Source organism: Calidris pugnax, unplaced genomic scaffold (assembly GCF_001431845.1).
Source record: "Calidris pugnax isolate Ruff unplaced genomic scaffold, ASM143184v1 scaffold211, whole genome shotgun sequence".
NCBI classification, from domain to species: Eukaryota; Metazoa; Chordata; class Aves; order Charadriiformes; family Scolopacidae; genus Calidris; species Calidris pugnax.
In genome coordinates this window covers 6,645,350-6,658,026 of record NW_015091083.1, presented here as the reverse complement: position 1 = coordinate 6,658,026, position 12,677 = coordinate 6,645,350, and the positions used below count along the sequence as shown (strand labels likewise).

General features: G+C 44.6%; 1 protein-coding gene across 1 annotated transcript in view; it reads right to left on the bottom strand.

Moving 5' to 3' along the window:
* The window catches only part of EVL (Enah/Vasp-like), a 143,772-nt gene that overhangs the window by 85,505 nt on the left and 45,590 nt on the right, over positions 1 to 12,677 (bottom strand). Inside the window, exon 2 of the mRNA XM_014957564.1 lies at positions 727 to 895. Coding sequence (XP_014813050.1) covers positions 727 to 895 — 169 coding nt within the window. The remainder of the gene's footprint in view (positions 1 to 726; positions 896 to 12,677) is intronic.

The window sequence follows — 12,677 nt, the reverse complement described above, 5'->3', positions numbered from 1 at the left end:
CCCCCCCCCCCCCCCCCCCCCCCCCCCCCCCCCCCCCCCCCCCCACCCCCCCCCCCCCCCCCCCCCCCCCCCCCCCCCCCCCCCCCCCCCCCCCCAGTATATTTTTATAGTTTAGGCTCTAAACATGACATTTGATTATGGATGGCATGCACCTCGCAGCACACCCATGAGCCAGGCTGCCGGTGGCTGAGGAGGGTTTGATCCCAGTTCTGATTATCTAAATCCTGTATAACTCCTTTAATACCCCAGGAGTTCCTGCTGTAAATCAGATCACAGTGTGCACCTAGAAATTTAAAATGCATTACAAGGAACTACTTATCACAGCAATGTAACAATCACTCTGTATGAGATGACTGTGCAGAACAATTGATTTATTTTTCATATATAGTATTAAAAACAAGCAAAAAGTAAGTTTGGGGGGAGCTGACAGCAAAACCTGCAGAAATGAATAAAATTCATTTCACAATCAAAGATGGAGGGAGTTAAAAAAAAACACCATTAAAATCTCTCGGGCGTTTACCAAAAGTTCTGTTTGCAAATAAGCAGTAATAAATTATGCTACATTCCGTGCACAAGAAATTATAGAAAATCTGAATGACTGGAGTAAGAGAGTGGTAGGCACCTTGCAGGGAGCAGGAAATGTTGCTAGACTGCATTAAGTGTAGAACTGATGGTATCAAAACAGATCAAAGGTTAATTTGCAGGAAACTCAATACAGTTACTCACTTGTTGATCTTGCAGTTTAACTCCAACTACCCTGAAGGTGTTAGTGGCCGTGTTGTGGTATATGTTGATTCTGCTGAATCCCTGCTGTCCAGGTTTGATTGGCACCCATTTCTTACTGGTATCGTCATAGACCATAACTGAAGCCCGGGCTTGGCAAATACTCTGTTCACTGCAACAAAATCAGGAGAAAAAAAAACCAAACAGTGAATTTGCTGTGTACTGCCGAAAACCTCCAAAGGAAAAGAAACCAACAGAAATTACCAGAGCTACTTACAACATATGTTTTATAAGAGATCTGCTAATCCTTTGAATGCAATCTGCCTGTTAAATTAAAGCTGGCATGTATGTGTTCATAGACTTAAAAAAAACTCCCGTATGCTGCTGTTTTGAACTGATAATCTATTTTATATAAAAATATTAGGCCCTGAGGAGTAACTTGTATCACACAAACATTATGAAAACTGTCCAACAGTATGAATGCTCCATTTATTTTATGTACCTATTGGCAAGTGGAGCCTTTCACATTCGCATGAAAACATACCAATATTTTACAGCTTACTGACAAAATAAACGTGACATCCACAGATGAGTTACACATTTAAAACTGGAAGCAAGCAGACCTTGAACCAAAAGCCACGTTAGGTAAACTGAAGAAATCAATTACGTTAATCCAGCTGACGCCTAACACCCAGACCTGCTGACGCACTTAGAAGTCCCAGAATACACGGTGCAAGACACAGAGGAACTCTTTTTTTCCTTCATCCTAGCAGCAAAGAAAGTGGGAAAGGGGAACCCATGAATACCTGCATGACTGTGTTAAAGTGTACAGCCATCATTTTGTATAGCATTAATAACTATTTTTCTTCTGCAGATTCACAGAAATTCATCAGTTCTTTGCCTCTTGCTTGCATATTCGTGACTAATACATATATACTAGATTCATGCTAAAACACACCCTTGATGTGCGAGAAGTGCCACTGGCAAATACTGTCGAATGACATGTCCACACAGATCTGGATTTCAGTTCCTGCCCTCCTGACTTCCCAGCCACTTTTCGTGTACCAGAGGAAATAAGAGTTCCTTAGACAAAGAAAAAGGTGAATCCTCCAATTTTGGGAGATTTGAGGTCTTCAAATGTAACAGGGATTTTCAACAAGAAAATAGTGTATCTTGGACCTAAAAAAACCTGTTAGGATTTGTGTCCTGCAACACTCTTAAATTCATGACCGTCCTATTAACTTGAGACCTATATATATTTTTATATACCTCCCTTTCTTAGCCTAAGCTGTATTAAATAATTTTCAGCAATGCAATATCTGATTTGCACTCAAATCCTTTTTTTCCCTCCTGTTGCATATACATCTTTGTTTTGGTTTTGCCTGAGTAATGCCTCACAAGCACACCAACAAATAAACGAGAAGCTCCTGGGTGGTGCTAAACCCTGCCCTGCCAGTGCCCCAAATTACACCACTTGTAAATGATACCACCTGCTGCAAACCCAAACCCACCCGACCCCATCACTGTCATCGTTTTAATGAAAGGGACCATGTTACTGTAACTAGTAAGAGGATCTGGGTAGCTTACAGCAGCATTTTTCAATCTTTTCTGATTTGTGGGTCTCCAAAAGATTTCCAAGGCAGATGTATCCTCCATTATACATGAAAGCGTACTGATGCTTGGCTTTTTTTACCAGTCACTTTGCACAGCCCCCAGGTAGCCCACAGACCTCCTCCAGATTATGGGTAACAGCCTGGAAACTCAACTCTTCATGGCATTTTCAAAGGAAGCAGTGATGCTGGCAGACATCTCCATAAAGAGCAAGGTAAGAAAATTCAGAACAAAGTGTGTTTTTATTATGTAGCATGGAAACAGCAAGGCTATCCTACTGAAGCATATGGGCAATATATTCAGATCAGCAAGTCTAAACATTATTCTATTTATATTCTTCAGAATATATAAAATTAACCTCATCCACCAGTTGCTGTTGCTTTTTTAATGCGAGATACCTGGCGAACAGCTGTGCCTTCGCTGATGTACTTATCCAAGCAAATACCTCTCCATCACTTTTCTTAAGGTAAGCTAATGTCTCGTGGCAGCTTCTCTGTATCTGACAGCAGCAGCTGAGGGATTTGAGCTCACTCCAGCCTGCCTAATCCTCCAACTGGTGCAAGAGCCACAGACTGGCAGCAGTGGTGGCATTGCCTGCATCCTCCGGACCCCGACGGGGACGCTCATCCTGCCTTGGATCCATGGATGGGGAGGAAGGGAGAGCAATGCACCAGCAAAAAGACAAGCACACTGAATTAGCTTTGCCATGTGGAAGTGGAATTGCTAAAAATAATCCCTGGTGTGGTCCTGTGGCTGGATGGTGCCCACCTGCCTGTGCTCCCCAGTGTCTCATGCCACCTCCAGCTCTAGAGATTTGGGGAGCATCAGCTGCCCAGGGTCACAGCAACCCAGGGAGCCCAGTGAGACAGGGGGCTCCCAGAAAACACGGTCCCTGGGGGAGTCATGCTCATCCAGCATGACACCAGGCCCTTCTCCTCAAGCCTTGCCAGTCACTAGAAGCCCTGCTTACTAAAGTAAGCAAGAGCATACCACTGGATTCATCCGAGCAAGTCTGGGACACAATGTTGTCTCCATTTCTGATGAATTTTGGGACTCACAATAGCCATGGGCTCCTTAATTAATCAAAATTAATTAAATTATCCTTGCTTACAACAAAGAGAACACACCTAACCATACAGATGTGAAGGCCTTATCATGGCCTTATTTGTCATGTCTTATCCAGATTCCAGTGGATACAACAACTTTGCTTTCAGACTTTGCTGCCATTGAAAACTGCACCAAAGAACCCCTCTACAACCCCATGACTGAAATACGGATGCAGACCCCAGGAGCAATATTTGATGCATGACAACGAACTGTTACTGTAACATAAGGCAACACATCAAGCTCAATCCCTGCTCTGCCTGCAGTCAATGGAAGTTTTTCATCATTCGTTTGAACGGAAACAGGATTAAGCCTGTTATCTGGCCTCCAGTGAAATAACAGAAAGGAACATAAAACAAGTACAGCACAAGGGGAATCCTTCCCTGCAAAGCACTTCATCAATCTTTCAAGACCTAAAATGCCCCCAGGGACCCATTACTAGCTTGCTGTCTCACCCTAAATGGAGGTGTAACTCTTTATGCCTGAAGACTCTTTACTCATCTTACTCACAAAAAGCACAACTTTCCCACTGCCACTTTAAGGGCCTTCCCTGAAAACAGTCCAGAAAATGTTCCTCTTATAAAGGTCAGTGAGATCCTTTTTATTACCCTCTTTGGAGCCTATTACCTTAAATGTAAATCAAGCAACATTGGATTCACAAAGCTCCAGCAAAATTTTCTGTTGTTTTTGGGACCATACACCATTGATATTTATGTCAACTACGTATAACAGGTAATAAATACAGGGTTTAGTCATGCTCCTCTGTAGTCATATTCCTTCTCCATGAGAAGAGTCTGGCAGATATCAGTATTTATACACGAAGTCATGAGTGTAGCTTCTAGAACCTGACTTATTTTCCTATGAATACACAAAAGCTACTGAAAAATGACTATGTGTTGGAGAAGATTCATCAAGTTTCACATACCTTTCCAAATATTACTAATTCCCCTATTGATTTTTCAGGTAACATTAACATGCAAGTTGCTAGACTCATCCACTTGGGCTTCCACCACAGGCAATTACTTGCAGGAGAAATAAAAATTGCATCATGGCAGGGTCTTAATTACTACACTGTTCACGTTTGTGCATAAGGTACTCCAATGTGCTGCAGGATGCTCTAGGGCAGATTAGAGGCATTTTATTTATATGTGGAGGGGAAGGGTTCTTCCTAGGGACCCCTTTACACCCAAATCCTAATATCGACCCCTATCTATTATGAAAGCGTCTTCTCCTCAGTGCTTTACATCTGGGGGATGGAAAACCTCTGCATCAGGACCACTTGTTTGCCTGAAGTTAAAGCAAATCTGCTTAACTTTGTATCTGATAGAAGCTGACTGCACTGGGAAATCCTTTGCTCACAGCTGGTACGTAAAATCCAGCATTCATCGCTGAGATTTATGGAATATTGTGTCAATATTACAAAACTATAAATTAAAAATATATATATGTCTTTGCAGGTGATACTGTTTGCTAAATTTTGCATAACCCCTTTTGACCTGCAGTTTTCCACCTCCTTGTTTAGGAATCGTCTTCACAAATTAGCAGATTAGCTAATTTGGAGTTAACCCATCTTGAGAGGGTCAGCTTTGACCCTTGTTGCCCAGCCCTGGTGAGAGAGGGCAGCCTAGCACAGCACCTGGGCTGCGTGGAGTGCTTGGGCTGGCTACTCAGATCTGCTAGTAGCCTCCTTGCTTTGCTAGCCATGGTGTCAGCAGCACTTCCAGCCCCAAATGAGTCATGTCAAGCTTAAATCTACCATTTAAGGCACCGAGACTACTGAATTTGGGGAGAGCAGTTAGGGGTAGAGATGAGGCCGTACTTTGAGACAGCCCTGCAACGAAGGCAGCTTCATCCAGAAATCTCCTCTTCCATCTGTGCAGAACTTGAAAAATGCAGTCCTTTCTTCCTGGCTTTTAGTAAATTTATGATTACCAATGTCTCATAGCCAAAAGACAGCCACAAATGATTATGGAAAAGATAACACAGGGAGTCTTAGGGAAAATGTCCGTACTCTGTGAATTATCACATGAGACTTGATGGGGCTGCTTGACATTACCTGGCTGACTGCAAGTAATTAAATAGGAGGAGGAAATGTAAGAGTAAATAGAATGACAGAAATGAAGCTGTAGATTAGGTAAAAGTCCTCCTGCTTCATTCTGGTGAGTTATCCAAGTATACAAGCAAAAAGTTCAGGATGGAACCATAAAAGACCTGGCTTAGAGAATAAAGAGAAAAATGGGAGAAAATTACAATGTTTGGAGGCAAGTCTTTGTGAGAAAGGCTCTGAAGGGTCTCCAAGGCTTTTCTCTCCTGTCCCAGACTGAGAAAAAGACAAGAGGCCAAGCTGCACTGCTCCTTCATTGGCCTGTTTTCTCTACTTACAAGGTATCTTCTTATGAATAAAACTTTTGCTGAGTGTGGTACTGAGTCCCTGAGCCCATCGACCTTGTGCAGAGCCTGCCATGGGGCAGGGTTATCCCAGCCCTACCCCAGGCCCCCTGTCCAGCACCAGCCCACACAGAGGGATCACCTCTCTAGGGATAATGGGAAAGTTTTAAAATACTTTATCTGAGAGCCAGGGCAACGTAATTCAGCTTTTGGAGAGTCACCAAATCACGCCTACAAAAGGTGCAACAAATGCCCGCATCTAATCAACTTCAGGGTTAAATACCTAATTCTGTGGGCTCTACTCCAGCGTGCCAGCTGGACCAGAAGACTTTCTCTGTCCTTTATATTTACAGACACAACTGCTTCCTCAGGGCAGACATTCACTTAGCATAAACCATGAAAGCTCCCCTGATAGAAATCAAGCTATCATACTTTGAACTTATTATGGATCAAGCTTGTTTCAAGCTGCTCATGATTCTCTCGCCTTCAAATGAGCTGTCTTCTGGTATTCTTAGGAAATGCAAACAGTTACTCTTAGAATCATTTATCTTTTCTTTAAGATTTCCATTTCCCACCCATTCCCTCCTCTTTAAATGATTAATAATTAAAAATTATTTTTGACTGATCTAACCATCCCTATTGGTCTCAGAAATTGTTACCTCTTCTTTGCCCAAGGCTTGTCCTACCTGGAAACAAAACCCTCAGCACACAGAACGTGCAAGATAACTCACAAGCCACTTAACACATCTCGCGCTACTTGTCCACCAAGTCTGCGCACAGAAAGTCACAGTCGCATGGTTAAACCTGACCTGCAAAAAATAGATGCTGATGTTGATTTAAGAAGCTGACAGAATTCGCTCAATGTCAGCTTAAACGTAAATACAAACCCCTGTATGTGCAGACGTGTGGTCTGTGCGGTATGTATCTGTGTTAACCTCAAAATTAGTAAGCTACAAGTCACGTCCCTGCACCATTTAAAGTGTACTGCAAACTCTAACGGATAAATTTGCTAAACATTTTAATTGGCTTCACTACAACAAATATAATAATGACTGGGATGCAGAGAAAGTATTTCAGCAGTAATCTTCATGGGAAGAGGTAGACATTTTTCTCTGACAACTGGATTTACAGAAAAAAAAACCTGGGAGACCCTCTGAACACAAGTCCTTCAGGTCATCCAGGCTCATATACACCATACCTGACACCCGAGGTCATTACAGACAAAACTTGCCCTGGCACAGCACCTCTCCAGCCTTCCCACAAGAGATTCACTGCTGGCTTTGCTCCTGACCTCATTTCTCCAACACAGCATCAGTTGTGCCTGTAACTCCTTTTGGGATCTCTTTTTTCAAAGCCTACTTCCCTCTGCAACCAAACCAGCAGGACTGTCGGTGTCACCATCGTTCACCCTACCTCTGTCCCAGAGGACTGAGGAACTTATTTCCTCAGCAACACAGCAAAACTTCATAATGGAACAACAGCATTTAGCCACTGATCAGACTAAAAGGACAGTGGAAACCCATGGGGACTTTTCATCCAGATAGGAGCTTTTAATCCTCAGTGACATGCAGATATCTCAATATTTTCTAGCAGGCGTTTATAAAAACAACAGTCATGGTTTCATACATAATATGGAGGTGCCACAACCACTATCTCCATTTGGTTTTGAGTGCCATTCCGTGGGACCCCTTGAAACACCAACCCATAGACACAGAGGTCAGAAGTCCTCAGTTTGGACCCACTCCTGGTTGCCTGCGTGTGCAAGGGAGACTTCCATGACAGGGCAGCCCTTGCCTCCAGCAAACCTGAACTGAAGCCCAGTTCCTGGGGGAGCTGCTATTTTTTTGGTCTCCTGCTCAGCTCGCATGTAGACATCAAAGATCTGCCTTTGGTGCTGGGCTTTGGCTGCATCACCAGCAGGAAATGAGCCTTTTCCACTGAGCATCCACTGCACCTGCCTGGCCATCACCTTTCTCCACTGTTAAAGTTCAGCATCTTAAGAACTTAATATTAAATAATTAGAAGAAAATACTGCAAATACAAAGCTTCCTCCATAAACAGCTCTCAAAAAGACTGATGCTGTTAAATAAAGCCATGACACGCCTGCAAGATAAATATGTATTTTACAGAGCAGGAAATGGAAATACTGGTACCTACAGCATTAACAAAAATAAGATAAACACCAGTTCACCTGCAAAAGGGAGAGTATTTAAGAGTTACTCTTCTTTCTGCTAGCAATGAGACATTCATTTTGAATTCTTCCTTATTAACACTGGCATATCCAGTGCGAATTGCCATGTCCAGCACCTGTTGCAGACACCCATGGCAGACACTTCAGCTGTAAACCGAAAAAGAGACAGCTTATGAGGCACCCAGATCTCACACTAAGCCAGGACTTTGGGAGATGAGCTGCTAAATTTTAGAATTTATGCAATCCTGGCATGACCAGGGAAGCTTGCATAACCTTCTGTCCCCCCTCAGTGCTCTTGAGCATGGGAGAAGTGAGTAGAAACACACACAAAAAATAAATAAAGTATGCAAAGTGATAACGCAGCAGAAGAGATGTTCCACCTGGGCCTGACTGTCAGTCCAGAACAGCTCAGTCCTCAGCACTGCCAGCGAAAGTCTGCCCTGACCTCTCGGTGTCCACCACGGCATTTAAATAGCACATCTGCCAATCTGCGGAGATTTAGGGCCAGCGGAGTGGCTGCAGATTGATGCCCTCGTAAGCCAGCACATCTGCTTAGTTTATATTGCTGAGATTTTGGAACTAGGCGACGGAGTTAATTTTAACCCATCACTTTTCTGGTATGTTTTGCGAACTGAAGCGTGAGAATGTAAATGATGCTGAGCGGAACTCCAGTCATCAGTATCTCAACATCTTAAAAAAAAAAAAAAAAAAATAGCACATCTGCCAATCTGCGGAGATTTAGGGCCAGCGGAGTGGCTGCAGATTGATGCCCTCGTAAGCCAGCACATCTGCTTAGTTTATATTGCTGAGATTTTGGAACTAGGCGACGGAGTTAATTTTAACCCATCACTTTTCTGGTATGTTTTGCGAACTGAAGCGTGAGAATGTAAATGATGCTGAGCGGAACTCCAGTCATCAGTTATCAAAAAATTAAAAAAAAAAAAAAAAACCTGCTTTAAGAGAACTGCTTGGCAAAAGGCACTTCATAGAGGAAGTCCAGTGATTTAGAGAAGCGCCATCGCTGCCAGGCAGCCAGAGCCCCAGAGCCATGCCATGCTCTGTGAAACTCTCCCTTCAGCTTACACCTGCCTCCAACAGGGTAGGGTCACTGCTGTCTCCTGATGGGGAAACGCCACTAATCCATTAATGCTCTGATTCACACAACATTTCTCTCTGCAGTAAAGTGTGGTTCACTTTCAGATTCTGCATACCACCTTCAAGATAAACTTTGGGAGTTCCCCAAAATAAATATCAAGTAAATGCTTAGAAGTTCCTAAAAATAAGTCGAGTAAATGGCCTGGGGAAGCACCATGAACCCAGTTTGTCAAAAACAGTAAAAAAGCAACTTGACTAGATCAGGTTGCTATAAATACAAACTACTTCCCTTCACTCTTAAATTACAGAAATAAAAACAAGAAGTAACTAACCTTGTAAAATACGCATTTTGCAAAACTCAAAAGTGAACTGTCAAGTGAAAATACATGACTGAGGGTTCTCACTCATGGGCCAGCTGTATCCATATTCCAGGAGAACAATACCTTAAACAAAGGCTTTGAAAGATCATAATCATAACTAATAATCAGGAGAGGCAGACTCATAAGTGAATACAGGAAATCAACATAAAGGTCTTTCATTAAAGCTGGCGCTGCTTTGCCTTGGTTTCCCTCAATCCCAGAAGAAATGCAAATAAACCTGTGACAAATCCTGGAGCTGACAGAGGCAGACCAGGAATGAAGGAGGCTCGATCCACCAAGTCCACCTCCCCCGATCTGACAGGGGATGCATATGAATGCAGCATTGCCATAAAATCTTAATTACCATTTTATAGAATTATAAACTATCCTGTGAGGCTGTAACCCAAACACAGACCTTCTGCCTTTACGACAACACAGGCTCCCCTTCCCATCCAGTCCCATTAACCCAGGGTCAACAAATTCCCTGCCATCCTGCACGGTCCCCGGATACTTACGTGGCTGCCATGGAGGAAACCCTGGGCAGGTAATCCCACAGGAATACACGCTCAAGTCCGGCACGTGAGCCTAACCCCAAACAGGCTATTTCACCTGGTCGCAGAGCAGAAGGCAAATTTGGCAGGGAGACAAGCCAGGAGCCTTCATGAAGGCTTGCAACCAAACAGGAAAGGGAAGCGCCGTTGAGAGAGCAGAAGGGCAGGAAGCAACACTTGCTGGTATGGCAGGGGCGGGGAAGGAACTTTAAAGAAGAAATGTATTCTTTCTTTCAGCTGATTTACCGAACGAAAGTCCAGACAATATAGATTAAGATTAGATGCGCCGCCTTTGCCTCATTGGTGGCGTGGGTATTAAAAACATTTTTGCTTATTTTCTCAAGGCACGGGTTCACTGTCCAAGAAAAAGCAAAAGCAAACAAACCTCAGACACAGAAAAAAAATTGCTATTATTCATTTACGGCATGGGCGTTTGCACGGTGCTGAAGCAAACCCAGGAGCCCTGTCGGTACCAAGGGCCCCCGTCCCACCTTGCCACCAACCTGGTGTTGCCTGCCGGCTGGCTGGGGACTAGCTCCAGCCCCAAAACTTGAATTAGCACAGGATAATTCATGTTAGAATTAATTAGAGAGCCCAGCAGAGCCCAGGCTACTGCAGGCTGACTCTCATCTCCCATGGCAGTACAGCCTTTGGATGGGAGCTGCCTCACACCTGGTTAACTAAAGAGTCCAGGCAGAGTGGTTGCTCTCCAACCCTGTCATCCTATTTGGGGCATCACCATAAATACATAAACACACCTTCACGGAAGGAGGTAATCAATCAAGGACATGGACCTGTTGGAGTGACTCCCGAGGAGTGCCACAAAGATGAGCAGAGGGCTGGAGCACCTCTGCTATGGAGACAGGCTGAGAGAGTTGGGGTTGTTCAGCCTGGAGAAGACAAGGCTCCAGGGAGACCTTACAGCAGCCTACCAATAGCCAAAGAGGTCCTACAGGAAAGATGGAGAGGGACTCTTTATCAGGGAGTGTAGTGATAGGACAAGGGGTAATGGTTTTAAACTGGAATTCCTTACTCTGCAGGTGGTGAGGCACTAAAACAGGTTGCCCAGAGAAGCTGTGGATGCTCCATCCCTGGAGGTGTTCAAGGCCAGGCTGGATGGGGTTTTGAATAATCTGGTCTGGTGGGAGGTGTCCCTGCCCATGGCAGGGGGGTTGGAACTCGATGATCTCTAAGGACCCTTCCAACCCAAACCATTCTATGATTCTATGGGAGAAATCTCCCACATTGAAAAAACAAGACACAAATTTGCTCCAAGGGGTAGGTGAGCAGTGTGTGCCCTCCCTCCACCACCAGCAGCTGGGAGACCCTCCCATTTGGCTAAGCAGCAGGCAGGCCCCCAGCCAGCTGGCACCTGGAGACAGCAAAGAGGAGACTTTGTCACCTTCTCCCCTGCTCCCCTGCCTGCCCCACGCTAAACCGCCCACAAAGCATGTGGGATTTGGCTTGGAGTAACCACTGCGGAGACCACGGCCATAAGGAGGAGGATACCTTATCTCACAGCTTCTGCTGTAGAAGACATGCCATCTGCTATTGCCTTTCAAGCAGTTAGTTCTGTGTACCATCCTGTCTCTTTTTCCATTGGAGCGCCTTGCAAAACTAAATCTCCTTCACCATGCTGTGCCCACAGGAGAGCCCTGAGGGACTACGAGCCTTCTTTTCCACCCTGGCACGAGCTGCCTACACATTTGTTTGTATGTATCCACATTCCGGTTAACAGAGAGTTGGGTTTGCCTTCCAAAAGTTCTTCCACCTCTCTCTGCAGGCTCTTCCTTGCCTGCTCGGCCGCTCTGTTAATTGGGCACTGCCAACTGGCCATGGCAGCAAGATGGTCTATTAACACAAATTGAAACTTTGCAAATTTAGGAATAATAATTAAAAATATAGCAGTAAAAAGAAATGATCAGAGGTCTTGGAAAGCAGAACAATCAACTAATACTTAAGTGCTACCTTCCCTGGGGTAAAACTGGAGCGGTTTTGATGGGTTCCCTCTTAGAGGTGACAGGCCCCTCAAGACAGATCATCCTTCCTTTCTCCCCATTCCTTTGTTTGGCAAACTTATACACACGGATGTAAACACCTGCAGACACTGTCTAGTCTTCACCTCAGGGCACGGGTGCATTATGGCATGAGCAGATTAAACGCAGAGGGAGAATTAGTGTCAGGAAAACACCACAGGGAGAACTGGATGGATCCTGCCACGTTCCGGTTGCAAGTAGAGAAAGCTGGGGTTTTCTTCCCATTTTCACATGAAGAATATGGGGTTTTGTCAGTGTGTACACAAGTTCTCTTAATGTGTCTAAATACGTCACCTGTCACCTGTGATTACACAAACATGGACAGTGCAAATACAAAACGCAAACAGCTGCAGAATAAACCCACTGGAGAGTCAGAGATCCCAACGACTTCTCCCCACCTCGGGCCCCCACGAGCGCTCCCCGCCTGGTGACTTCACATCCTTTACCTTAATATCACTTTTTAACATGCATTGCTTAAGAAAATAACTCTCCCATTGCATTATTTGAGCCACTCCATGATGTGATCCCAGGAAGGTAGTGCAGGATCAGCATGTGGAGGGGGGAAGGAGGGTTTGCACCCACTTGTGTGTCACGGCAGCATTTTGCTGAGCCCCTTTGT